The sequence below is a fragment of the Boleophthalmus pectinirostris genome, unplaced genomic scaffold (assembly GCF_026225935.1).
Source record: "Boleophthalmus pectinirostris isolate CB_2022bp ecotype Guang Dong unplaced genomic scaffold, ASM2622593v1 HiC_scaffold_15, whole genome shotgun sequence".
Taxonomy (NCBI): Eukaryota; Metazoa; Chordata; class Actinopteri; order Gobiiformes; family Gobiidae; genus Boleophthalmus; species Boleophthalmus pectinirostris.
This window is the reverse complement of record NW_026571070.1, coordinates 14,128,431-14,142,977: the sequence shown is the minus strand read 5'-3', so window position 1 is coordinate 14,142,977 and position 14,547 is coordinate 14,128,431. Positions and strand designations below refer to the sequence as shown.

Sequence of the window (14,547 nt, the reverse complement as noted above, 5' to 3'; positions counted from 1 at the left end):
ATTATGCTTTCTTTAGTTTATATGTTTTTATAATAAGACAAGCAGATAAAAAAAAAAAAGCAATTAATTATTCATTTGCATAGTTGTGATGCATTGACGGAACAGGCGCTGAATATTAACTGCTATAAAAACACCATTTTTATTTTCCACAGTCTGTGTTTTGAATATTTTCCGTGGACTCACCAGCTGTTGGTCTTGTGGTCCCCATCCAGCAAACTGCAGCTGGGCATTTCTCACTTCAGGGGGGTTCAGGTTCCAAGTCTCTCTGTAATATAGTAAACACATTTGTAACTATTTAAAGGGCGCATATTTACACTATTTTCTGATCCATGTTAAAATGTTGTTTAATGATCACAAACAGACCTGGACACGTGTTTTGTTTCATTTTATTCATGCATGTTTAACACACAAATCCTGCATATTTAAGCTGAGTTCTTGTCTCAAATATATTTCCACCTTGTGATGTCATGTGGTAATACAGGAAGTGCTCCGATGTGTTTCAAACTCCATACACCTTCACTAGAAACATCTGGATAATTTCAGCCCTGAAATGATCAATCTCTGCTGAATGTTGTAACTTGAACGCTACCACTTCATGACATCACAATGTGGGACAGAGCATAAGTCATGTATAATTCATTCATTTGTTTTTCAAAATAAAACCAAAAATAAGAAAATTAAAAAAACAAAAATTTTCTTCATTATCTGTCTCCAAAACCAAAATGAAAAAATGGACAATGGACAGGACTAAAACGGGACTAAACCAGGCCCAAACCAGGACTGAACCAGGACTACATCAGTCTCAGTCCCGGGCTTAGTCCCGGTCTCAGACCTGGTCTCAGTCCTGGTCTGGTCCCGGTCTTAGTCCCCGTCTGGTCCAGGTCTCGGTCCCGGTCCCGGTCTCGGTCCCGGTCTCGGTCCAGGTCTCGGTCCCGGTCTCGGTCCCGGCCGGTCACAGTCCCGGTCTGGTCCTGGTCTCAGTTTCGGTCTGGTCCCAGTCTGAGTGCCGGTGTCAGTCCTGATCATCCGACCTCTGGGTATGTCCCGACACTCAGTCCTGGTTCAATTTTGGTTCAGTCCAGGTTCAGTCCTGGTTCAGACCTGGTTTAGTCCTGTTTTAGTCCTGTTTTAGTCCTGGTTCAGTGCGTATGTAGCACAAAAGTCCAGCATCGCAGTTTAAGTCACAAAAACAGGAAATGGCCATTATCAGTTTTTCCATTATTCATTTAAACACAGAATCGAAAAACTGAAAAAACAAATCATTATTCATTTTTTCATTTTGGTTTTGGAGACAAATAATGAACAAAATAGTTGTTTTCACTTTTTCTTATTTTTGGTTTTATTTTTAAAAACGAATGATACATGGTTTGAGCATTTTGAGTTTTGGAGATACAGACTGACTAATAATAAAGGATTACTCAAACATGTGTGAATGCAACAAAACAAAACCCAACTCTGGGTGTGTTTTTGATGAGGTAACAGGATTATAATATGAAAAAGCTCACAAGAGTCAGTTTTGTATATATAAAACAAAACGGTCATATTTTTTAATATCAACTATGCAGGAGCAGTTATATTAAAACCGATATTTCACAAAAAAGAGCATATACCAAATGCAAATCCAAATATAATCCAAGTTCAGGTGAATATTCTGAATTTTCTGTTGTTATTCTTACCTCATGCCCTCCATCTAAAACGTTGACATCATAGGACAATTGAATCAGATCAGAGAACACAGGTTTAAGACATACATAAATTCTAGAGGTGTACTGATTGGCCAAAGTGCTGCGGTGTGAGTTAGCAGCGTCTCTGTTTTTATGTCTCTGTCTGGGGCTGGAGATGAATGAGATCATCAGGAGACCAGCACTACCGCCTCTGGCCACCGGAGGGCACTGTGCATATAGAGTTTACCTTGACCTTATAAAGTCATTTACACCTGTGTACATAGAAAGTGCCTTGTCACGCTAAAAATGTAGGGGTTAATTGTAATTATTTTGATTGATTTATATTTAAAGGGCCAATATTATGCTATTTTCTGATCTGGTATAATGTATCCTCATCAAAAACATACCTGGATTTTGGTTTTGCTTCTTTCACACATATTTAACACACAAACCTTGCGTGTTTAGTGTTCTTCTCGCAAATGGAAAACACTAATACAGGAAGTGCTCCACTGTGTTTTTAAACTCTATACACCTTCACCAGAATCATTTGGATGATCGCAACTCTGGAATTGCAAATCTCTAATGAATTAAAGGTCAAAGGTAACTCTTCACTTGAAAACTACCGCTTCATGACATCACAGTGTGGAATAGAGCTTTGGAGATGTAGACTAATAATGCAGCATTTCTCCAGCAAGTGTGAATGTTTTTGATTAGGAAACAACATTATAACATATATTAGGGCTGAACAATTTTAAGAAAAAATTTAATTGCGAATTTTATATTATTATATTGCCCTTTTGATTTCATTCATGATTTTTTTCAAATCTAGTTTCAGTGCACATGAACATTTGCAAACATCACAGACTTACATCATACCAGAGTCCTGCACCGGTGATTTGACGCTGGACCGTAAAGCCCAGTTTATGGTTCAGTGTCAAATCATGTGCCTCATGATGCAGAGACTCTGCGTTGACATGAACCCCTACACAGACCATCTGCGCCACCCACATGCAACTCCAAAATTTTCTAACTACGCATCAAAATGATGCAGACAGCAGGGGAAACGACACAGACAATAAGTGCTGAAAAAAACAGCTCGCTCCTTGTGCCCTGATGCGGTCCACTTCTGAAAGACTAAAGGACACGACTCAGTGGAATATGTGTGCTCTTTTTGTGACAGACAATGTGCTGATGGTGAGTCTGTTCTGTGCTTTTATTGTGTTAGAGATGGTTCATGTTAAACTTTACATGAATGCTGGGTTTAAATCCTTGCCTCCTCACATTGTGGCGGTGAATTACTTCACATATAGATCTCGATGCAGACCCATAAATCCATAAATGGGGCTTTAGGAGCATTGCAAAAAATTAGGCTTTGACGCTCCCAAAATCATGTTGTCTGAGATCAGGATGGGGACACTGCATATACATGCATCATGACGAAACCAGGATACTCAAAAAACCCGATCATATCAAAGACACTGATGTGCATGTAAAAGCATTCACTGAGTGGTACAGTGTTCTCCAAGGAGGAGCCAGAGCTAAAACGTGGGACTGTGAGGCTGCAACTCCAGTGTTTGCACTGTCAGACGCAGCCTTGTCTCCCTACGCTACACACAGCAACCTACATTCAGTTTGTCAATTAAAAATGAACGTGATCGACGAAATTGTTAACAATCGATTAGTCGACTAATCATGCCCATCCCTACTTCACACTACATTACCCAAGATGCACTGCACACACAAGTGCTCTCTGGTGAGGCTGTGCAGGAGGAGCCCTGGGCAGTGAGTGACAGAGCAACAAGCAGTTTAAAAAGTGTGAGCAGACCTTGTCACTTGACTCATCAGGTGAAAGCAAATTCCGGCGTTTAATTGAACCCCAACAGTGACATAAGGCGTTCATCTTACATAATCTGAACAAATTCACGTTCAAGTTCTTGATTTACAAATGTGCTGGGTTCAGTTCAAAGTTCACAGAAAAATTTACATGTTCAGTGAACGCGTTCTTTTGAACTCTTTCATGCACAACACTGAACATAGATCAGATAAAAACTCTTTAGAAAATGTATCTGAAATGTAAAACCAAAAATATGTCAGATTTTTGATAAAAACTGAATTTTACACATTTATTTTACCTTAGTTCGATTAACATTTTGAACTTTGTAATACTTGTGACTTTTGAAATCTTTGTGAATAGATCAAGTACTTTACTTTGCCCTTTAAGTTAATAATAAAACACAAAAAAGAGACAATTAAAACCATTAGTAAAGTAAGTATAAGTTATATTTTTTAACACCTAGGTACGACTGAACGTGTGAAGGCGCCTGGAGAGACTTTGCCCCCTCACTCAGATGAATATATCAGTTTGACAGGGTCGTGCACGCTGGGGGGAGGAGGGGGGAGGGGGGTCTGAGGTCACACCGATATTTAGGGATCAGATAAAAGTAACACGGGGTAAATGGGCCACAGCTGTCGTACTTACGGTGTCTCCAGGCTGCAGATAATGTAGAAGGCTGTGTACGAGTATTGGTACACCTGTAAAAGAGAGAGAGGAAGCGAGAGAGGGAGAGGGAGAAGAGAAGAAGGGGGGAGAGAAAGAGGGAAAGTTGAGGGAGGAAAAGAGGGAGAAAGAGAGTAAGGAGGTGAGGGGATGGAGATATAGAGATGCGGGTAAAGGGGTGGGCACAGAGAGAGAGAAAGAGAGGGATAAAAGGAGAGAGGGTAAAGAGAGGGACAGATAGAGAAGGAGAGAGGAGGGAGAGGGAAAGAAAGAGAGAGAGAGATGAGGGACAAAGAGTGAAAAGAGAGAAAGCAAAAGTGTGCATGGGGGTTGATGGAGAGAGATGGACAAAGAGAGACAGAGAGGAATAAGGACAATAGAGAGGGACGGAGAGAAAGAAAGAGAGAAAGACAGTTACGTTAGACATTGAAATTATTACTAGTTTTAATTATTTAAGTACATTTTTAAACAGGTACTTTAACAATTTTACTTAAGTATATTTTTTCATGTGATACTTTTACTTTTGCGCCAGTATCTGTACTTTTACTTTTACTTAAAGGTGCATAGTGTAACTTTTCTGGTGGAGCGAGGGAGAGTCTGTGAAATACTTTTCTCCATGAAGATGTTATTGCTTTGCCTGTAATGTTTCACAGTATGGCATTAAACCTTTCAGTCTCCATGTAGACCAAACCAGAGCAAGTTACAGGTCAGATCTGTGAAGAGGCGACCCCGCTCACAGTCAGAATGCTTGTTTTTTAAAGTGTTTTCAAGCTGTAAAACCATCTGTAATTGAATAAATGTAAGGTAGAGCTGTTTAATGTCATACTGTGGAACATTCCAGACATATCCATAGAAAAACGTGACCTAAAAGTTACATATTGCACCTTTAAGTAACTAAAAATGAGTACTTTTTCTACTACTGCTTGTTTCAATGACACATCCTCACTTTAAACACAGTCTCCTCTTTGTCTTAAACAGGTTCAGTGGTCATTTGCTGCGCCTGGACAGTGGAGTCTGTAATAGTCTTTTATAGCTGCAGTGAGTCTGATTTAAAGCAGTGATCTGAGCCCAACCACACTTAATTCAAAACCCTTTAGTCCAACTTTAAATGGGGAGGAGAGACGTAGAGCTGCTAAAAATGACCTGCCATAGATTTAGTGCTGAACTGGCCTGATCCACTTTGCTAAAAAGATTGGATGTTAAGTAAGATGTCTTCTCTTACTTTTACCCAATTTTGCCCTAATAAAGTCATTATGAATATTGATAAAATAGGTAAGATGTTTTACTTCCTAATCTGATTTTGTATGGCTAGAGTCATATCAAACTACTTCAAACAAATTGGTCTCAACAAGCTCGGAAAATGAACTACGGAATTTGCAGTCCAATTTCCCCCCCTTCCATTTACACAGGATACTCTCAGAGACGGATAAATTGGGTTTTTAATCAGTTGTGCAAAGCATTCTGGGAAACGGAAAGAGGGAAAAGGACTAAACTAAAGGCACTTTCAAGAGTGGTTGAGTTGAGTTATGCACAAGGTTTTCAGTCTATTTGATGTTCAGTATTTGCATAATTAAAAAGGCCGTATGATGCAATTTTCTGTTATAATGTTTGTTTCCTCATCAAACACAGACCTGGAGTTGTGTTTTGTTTCATTCACACATGTTTAACACACAAACTCTGCATATTTAGACTCTGTTCCACCTTGCGATGTCAGGTGGTAATACAGCAAGTGCTCCACTGTGTTTTTAAACTCCATACACTTTGCCAGTGTCTATTGAACTAAAAGTAAAAGGAGCTGTTAAAGGCAGAACAGAGCATTTTGACAGTAGGGGTGGGCGATATCTCAATTTTTAAAATATATAGAGATATTTTTTAACACAAAATGGATTCTGACATATCGTGTATATATCGATATAATGCTTATATTTATTTATTCTGATTTCGCCGCTTTGCTTGTTTGCCTTCTCTGTGCTCTCTCCTGCTCGCTCGGCACAAGGAGCAAGATGTTTTTTTTTTTTTCAGGGCTTTTAGTTTATGTAAATTAGTCATGTCACTTTAAGTTTCTCTTCTGTAAAATGTAAACAAATATGCTGTGTGCAAAGCTGCATTAAAGACATTATAATATCAAACGGGCTGATGTGGCTCTATAGTGGTTATGGTTTATATGTTTAGTAATGTAAAGTTTATTTATGCAAAGGATTTTAATTAATAATCTGCTGCAGTGTAGAACTTGTATAATAGTATTTGAAAATGTTCAGTTTGATCTGCACAGTGGCTTGTGGGATACCTCATTAACACTGGTTAGAAACATGGATCTAAAATAAGGACCCTCCCTGAGCTTCCTCTGCTGAAGGAGCTCAGAGTTATCATATGGTTAACAGAGTTAATGCAAAGATGAGCTTGAGTTGAGTTGTTTTATTTTTGAATGAAAGGAAGGCAATATGTATTATTTATTCCTTTATTTTACAGTGAAATTATTATTTTTGTATACAGGGATTTTTTTTTTTTATGTCGCAGAAGCACTTTTCTACACGAACTGCCTACCTCTTTCCACTTTGATAAAAAAGAAGACCTTGTGGAATTTGGCATATTTGTTTTTGCAGTACTTTTCGCTGGGTTATTTTTCCTGTACAGATATTGAGATATATATCGTATATCGAGATACATTTTTTTGCTCCATATTGCCCAGCCCTTGCAAACAGACTAATAAACAAGGATTAATGAAACATGTGTGAGTGAAACAAAATGCAACTCCAGGTATATTTTTCACGAGGTAACAACATTATAACATGGCTTAAAGCGCAAAGAATCAATTTTGTGTAATATAGGACCTTAAATACTGATAATTTGCTAAGTTAAAGCATGTTTTCTTCAGCATTTACATTTGTTTACAATTGCGACTAGAGCCAATTCTGCTTAATTTCACACATGCCTTGATCTGCGTGTGTCCATTTATTATTGTAGCGTGACTGTCTTCTTGTGAGTTGCAGGTGAGGCAAACAGAACGCTGATGGCATGCTATACACGTTTTCAATACAAGCGTACATTCAACTTTATTTCACACTGCACATTTGAGTCTGAGTGAAATCCTGTTTACATTATGCGTGTCTATAGAGCCGCTGGGGAAGTTCATTCAGCATCATACATGAAGGTGATAAAAATACGGATAGAATAATAAATGCAAAAACACGTACAAAAGAATGGTAGAGATCCACGGCGCTCCTTTGATTTCTATATTCATCTCATGCAATAAGGCAAGGTTACATCTCACCTGCCTGCACTCTCTGGAAAATTATTCAGAAAGGCACATGCTTTGTGTGTGTGTGTGTGTGTGTGTGTGTAAATCATTTGTTTAGTTGCGTGTCCTGAGGCTTTTTGGTATTGTGGTTTTCAGATTATAGACTGTAGTGATGACATAATGCCAGATGGGGGCAAGAGAAATATTTCCCTATTGATTAAATTGTACTTTGCCATGAAATATTCAAAAGATAAATGCACAAATGTTGAACCTGAATTGTTGAATTATTTCGATTAGTGAGTATATCCAGGATCTCAGTGTATTACTAAAGAAAGCTGCATTTTAAAGGGTCCATATTAGACTATGCTCTGCTCTGTTGTGTTTGTGTGTTTTACACACAAACCCTGTATATTAAGGCTGTCTTCTTCTCTCTGAAAACACTCTGTTCCACCTTGTGATGTCATGTGGTAAAACAGGAAAAGCTCCATTGTGTTTTTAAACTCCATACATCTTCGCTAGACTCATCTGGATACATTCAGCCCTGGAATTACCATCCATCAATTTTCTTCTGCTTATCTGGGGCCAGGTCGCAGGGACACTTCACCCCTCTTTGGCGGGGACCCCGAGGTGTTCCCAGGCCAGTCGAGAGACATAGTCCCTCCAGCGTGTCCTGGGTCTTCCCCGGAACCTTCTTCCGGTGGAACATGCCCAGAACACCTCTCGAGGGAGGCGTACAGGAAGCATTCAGAACAGATGCCCGAGCCACCTCAGCTGGCTCCTCTTGACGTGGAGGAGCAGCGGCTCTACTCTGAGCTCCTCCCGTGTGACTGAGCTCCTCACCCTATCTCTAAGGGATTACACTGTAAAAATAACATTGTAACACAGATCAGAGCAAACCCTTAAACGGTCCATATTAGGCTATGCTCTGATTTGTGTTACAAAGCAGTTTTTTTCCTGGAATAACTAATCTCTACTAAACTAAAGGTAAAAGGGATCTGCTAAATTGAAAGCTACCTCTTCATGACATCACAAGGTGGAATGGAGCATTTTTAGCTTTAGAGATGTAGACTTAGATGAGGAAATGTACATTTAATGAGGAAACAACATTATAACATGGCTTAAAGCACACTAGAGTCGATTTTGCGTAATATAGGACCTTTAAATAAATATTAATGAATGAATAAATATGCCAAAAGCTATTTCAAAGCTATTCTGTTATATGGTTATACAGCGAGCTCAGAATTCACTCATTTATTATCACATTTAGTAGATAATATATTCTACATTGACCTCAAATATGCTTCAAGCCCTTGATAAGTCATTTTTAAACAGCACAAATCTTGGCATCCTGGGACATTTTACCTTGTACAAACTCATTTAAAAACCCCACTGGATATTATGGTACTTCCAGCTCTCCCTTTCCTCTTGTAGCCCGTGTAGCTCCAGTTTTCCCCATTTCCAGTTGACTGTTCCTCTCCTCCAGCGTCAGTGCCGACCATCCAACTGAGACAGGACCCTATGCACCGCCATGATTATTTCAACCCCCAACGCCCCCTCTCTCCCCGCTCCACCAGTCTACCCATAAACCCTTGCACTGTTGACATATCTGCCTGTCAGCTGGCTAATTCAAAAAACAAGCAAAAACAAATGAGATGGCTTACCGGAGCGACGTTGTAAGCTAGCAGCACATGCTTCAGGTCGGGAGAACCTCGTACTTGGTGGCTTTGTACATTTCCTGATGAGAGAGACAGAAAAGAGGAAAAGACCGTGAGCCATGCAGAGGTTTTCAAATGAATTTTAAGAAGCTGATGGATTAGTAGTGTCTGCAAGCAAATTACAACTGCATTCATTTTAACACCTAGACAGGGGATAATGCTGCGTGTTATCATTATAGCGCTACAGGGCCAAGGCTAAATCTAACACTATTGGGAGTTTTCAGACAGAAGCGATGGTGTTATACTGTCAAATCGGGGACCAGTTGATTGATCATATAACATTTTAAAGGTGCATTGTGTAACATTTCTGGTGGAGGCTTCGCTAAATATTTTTCTTCATGGAGATGTTATTGCCTTGTCTAAAATGTTTCACAGTATGGCATAAAACTCGACATATAACATCACTGGTTCAGCGGTCAGATCCACAGATTCACAGGTTGGAGGTGTGATTCCAGCTCCCACAGATGAATGCTGTCATTGTGTCCATGGGCAAGACACTTAACCTGCCTTGCCCCTAGTGTCTGTGTACACTGGTGTATGAATGTCTGTGTGAATGGGTGAATGGTTCCTTGTTATAAAGTGCCTTGAAGGTGGAAAAGCGCTAAATAAATATGTGACCATTTTACCAAACCTTTCTATCTTCAAGGAGACCAAACCAGATCAAGTTACAGGTCAGGTCTGCGGAGAGGTAACCCCACTCACAGTCAGAATGTCTGTTTTTCTAGCTATTTTTGAGCTATAGAACCACCTGTAGTTGAATAAATGTAAGGTAGAGCTGTTTAATGTTATACTGTGGAACATTCTAGGCAAAGCAATGACATATCCACAGAAACAAGCAAGTGACGGACCCCCAACCAAAAAGTTACATAGTGCACCTTTAATGTTGAACCTCGTCAGGTCTATTAGTGACTGAGCCTTTATTCTTTATAACATAATCTAACCCCAATCGCTATGAACAAGAACTGGCCTATGCAGAGTTGTGTGATGTCATCTGAAACACAGGAATTGGAGTTAAATAAATAGTTTGATGCAATACCATATGTTACCACTAGAGGCTGGCTCCAACTATAAACTAATTACATGATCATTTTCCGATGGTAAAATGAAAAGTCATGGCCTCAGATTTGGCCATAGAGACAGTATCCCAGTAACAAATATATGATACTTTTTTAGAATAAATAACCCAACTGTTTTCAATTCAGATTTTCAATTTGATTCAAAATCATTCTCACAATTTACAATGTGAATGTGGAACAATATTTGATCAAAGGCTCACTATGAGATATTTCTGATGCATGTTCTGCCACCTGCTTAGCTTAATGGAGATGTTATTGTTTTTTCCTATTAATTGAAGAACAAATGGGAATATGAGAATGTATTTGTTATTTCATAAAATTCGGTTAAAGGTGTATTGTGTAAGTTTTCTGGTGGACGCCACACCAAATCCTTTTCTCCGTGGAGATGTTATTGCTTTGTCTGGAATGCTTCACAGTGTAGTATTAAACCTCTCTATCTTCATGGAGACCAAAACCAGGCCAAGTTACAGATCAGATCTGTGGATGGCAACCTCGCTCGCAGTCAGAATGTTTGTTTTTCCAGTTATTTGAGCAGCAAAACCACCTCTAATTGAATAAACGTAAGGTAGATCTGTTTCATGTCATACTGTGGAACATTCCAAGCAGAGCAATGACATACTGTATCCATAGAAAAAAGAAAGTGACGTACCCAGAACCTAAAAGTTACATCGTGCATCTTTAAGGACATTAGCATTTTCATATTTTGACTGAGCAGTGAGTAAAGCCATTTCAGTGTCCTTTTAACGTGATGAGAGTAGAAGCCAGCTTGTTAATGTGTGAGTAAACAAAACAAAACAAAATAGACTCACAATTTCTTGTTGTGCACCAAAATTGTCGTCTCATTGGTGTCGACATTGAACTTGACTACGTCTCCATCGCGGTTACGGAAGAGCAGCTCATTACCTGAAAGCAGAGAGAGAGAGGGGGGACAGATGTTCAATGCATTTCCTTAAAGCAGATGACAACTGCAAAGTGCTATAAAGACTATGGGCATAACAAATCACCCACACAGAGAGGAAGCATAAAACCTGCACAAAAATCCTTCATAAATCTGCTAAAATTGGCCCAGGGAGAGACACAGCAGCCTCCCATTATAAGAGCACATTTTGCCTGGGGACATTTGTAGGACCACACTCACTGCCCTTTCCCAAAGAGGCATAATTATGCACTTAAAATACAGCATTGTTACACAAATGTCCTGAACTCAACAAGGCACGAATAAACACAGTCAGTTTGTAGGGAGACTAGTAGGTATCTTTAAGTTACACAAAATGGATTCTTGTGAGTTTTAAGGCTTATTATAATGTTGTTAACTCATCAAAAATTTAATCGTTGTTGTGTTTTGTTTCATTCACACATGTTTGGGTAATCCTGGTTTATTAGTCTGTTTACATCTCCAAACCTCAAAATGCTCTGTTATACCTTATAATGTCATGAAGAGGTAGTAATTCCAGGTCTGAAATCATCCAGATGATTCTAGTGAAGGTGTAAGAAGTTTAAAACACAGTTAACAAAGCTTAAAGAAAACATATTGTGCTTGTGTCTGCTATAGTTATAATCTATGACATTGTTTCCCAAACACTGGGTCGCAACCTTCAGGTGGGTCACAAGAGATTTTTTGTGGGTCACCTTGTCACGATCTGCATGTAGGTCTGCAATATACAGTCCTGACACATGAGAGATCGCGCTCTGCAAAGACACTATGGATCTGTGACTTTACCGTCATTCTGGATAAGCATTTTGTCAGAATATCCTGTCCTCAGTAGGGCCGGTGTTTCTATGCTTATTCCTTTCGCTACTACATATATGTGTGAATTGGGATTTTCTGTGCTCACAAAAATGAAGACAAAGCACAGAAACAGACTGAACACTGAGTCTGAGTTGCTGCTGCGCTCTGGAACACACTACAAAAATGCCGACAGGCCCACCTATCTGTTTAGAAATGTTCAAATGTTAAGACATGTTTTGTATAATTTCTGATCCTTTTCTAAATATTTTATCGACTATTTTGTTCCAATATTGCTGGAATGTTGAAAAGAAAAAGAAATGGGCTACATTTAATGTCCAAATAGATGAGTTATGAAACCCTTTTATTTCTAGTTCATTGATTGTTTTTCATTGTGTAAAACTTGAGTTTTTCAGAGAGTCACGATCACTCAGTCATAAAATATCCTCATTAATGTTCAATAATGGTCAAATCCACCTTTATTTTGTGATTCGTGAATAATGTCTATTGACTTGGGTCATGAAGGTTTGTGACTTTTAAAATATGGGTCCTCAGAAAAAAACGTTTGGGAAACACTGATCTATGACATCCTGGATCATGTGTTTTAGGTTTTAATTTGCACATTTTAAATCTAAATATTCATCTAAAATTACATAATAAAAATAACAAGTGCGCTGACTTTTGCATTAGAAATCAGCAGTACCCAATGGGAGCAGACGTTACCGTAAACATCACAAAAAAGAGTCAGCACCTTTTATGGATAGCTACAGATCACACCCATGGATTTTTTTTCTTCATTTGTACCAAAGTGACGACATGATGCTGCTGAATCACATCTTGAAAATAAGTGATTAAAGATTGCTCAAGCATGTACAAATCACTCCAAATACAACTTCAGGTGAATAAATAAACAACTATAACATGGTCAAAACCTGTGAAAAGTCATTTTTGCATAATAGGTTTGTTTTAACAAGCTATGTAAATACAGTCTGCATCTACAGTAATGACTTCATATTGTGTACAGCCTATATTCCACACAGCTGTTCAGAGCCTACAGCCTAAACAAAGTGTACCACCAGAGGACACCCTTGAACACGTCCAGATGTTCCAATTTCTCTCCCTATCATTAACATTTTGTATAGGACACATCTCATTTAAATGTTCTGATCTCTGTTAGAATTATAATTTAACACACAAACCTTGTATGGCTGAGTTCTTGTGATATAGTCCAATGAGGTTCATTTGGTCTTCTGATAATTTATGTTATTAGGTTCTTTTTTCAGACCAAGACCTGACAGTTTTGACTGCTGAAGTTTTGACAGTCGAAACGGTCTCTCTTGACTGACTGTTGGTCTGAAAAAAGAATCTAATAACATACTCTTGTGATGCCATGTGGTAATACAGGAAGAGCTCCACTGTGTTTTTAAACTCCATACACCTTCACTAGAATCATTTGTATTATTTCAGCTTTGGCATTGTCAGTCTCTACTGAACAAAAGATAAAAAGTACCTTTAATTTGAAAATTACTGCTTCATGACATCACGAGGTGGAGCAGAGCATTTTGAGCTTTGGAGATGTTCACAGCCTAATAATGCAGGATTACTCAAACATGTGAATGAAACAAAACACAACTTCAGGTATGTTTTTAATGAGGTAACATTATAACATGGCTTAAACGCAATGTTTCAATCAATGCGGTGAATCAAATGTTTCTTGTGAAGGTGTATGGAGTTTAAAATCTCAGTGGAGCATACTATAATTTGCACATAATATCAACTTGTATTTCCAGCAATTTGCAATATGAAAGATAAAGAGATGAATCCCTAAATAGTCCCTAACCCAGCTCTAACCTGTCTATAGTCCATTACTGGCTGCTCCCCAAACACACTGCCCCCTACAGGTTCACATTAGGACCTGCAGAGCACCGGCTGGATGTTAGTTTTGACCAAATGGGATTTTTCTTCTCAGTTCTGGGTCATTTGTCTGTGCCCAGGCTCAAAACAGCCCACAGAGGCTGCCGGCAAAGAAATATGGCTCTCTCCTGCACTCTCCAATGTATTATAGTATCTTAAAACCAAGTCGCATGTGGTAAAATATAAGGTCATCAAATATTCAGTAGTGATTTTAATTAAAGAACCTGCCTGTAGAGTTCATAGTAAATGAATTCTTTTGGTTTTGCTTAGCGGTGTCAAACGCATCTGAAGTTGATTAATGAGGACGTCCATCAGTGGTTAGGCAAATTACATTTTCACTTGCAGAACTTCTCTAAAATTACTAATACTAGTATGTACTGCATTTTAACCATACCTTCATATTTTACAAAGTCAATGAATCAGATTTTTCTTTTTTTAATTAATACTTTTGCTTAAGAAAAGTTTATTTAAAGGTACAGTATGTAACTTTCTGGTTGTGGCGCATCATGGAAACAGAAAGTTAAAGCCAGACATCTGACTATTCTCCGTAAGTTTTATGCCACACTGTGGAAGATTATAGCCAAAGGAACATTTTCATAGAAACAAGCAGGAGGAGGCAGTCCTTCAGGAGAAATAAATTGGTGGAGATGCAAGCCTGCTCGGAATAAGGACGCTTGTTTTTCTACATTTTTCAGTACAATAAACAGAACCAAAACA

The 14,547-nt window shown here is 38.7% G+C and overlaps 1 protein-coding gene across 1 annotated transcript in view; it reads right to left on the bottom strand.

The window, feature by feature from the left end:
• Positions 1–14,547, bottom strand: part of LOC110171014 (dipeptidyl aminopeptidase-like protein 6) — a 416,594-nt gene that overhangs the window by 59,996 nt on the left and 342,051 nt on the right. Inside the window, 5 exon segments of the mRNA XM_055151254.1 lie at positions 184–265; positions 4,144–4,196; positions 9,061–9,107; positions 9,110–9,134; positions 10,987–11,093. Of these exon segments, the coding sequence (XP_055007229.1) occupies positions 184–265; positions 4,144–4,196; positions 9,061–9,107; positions 9,110–9,134; positions 10,987–11,093 (314 nt within the window).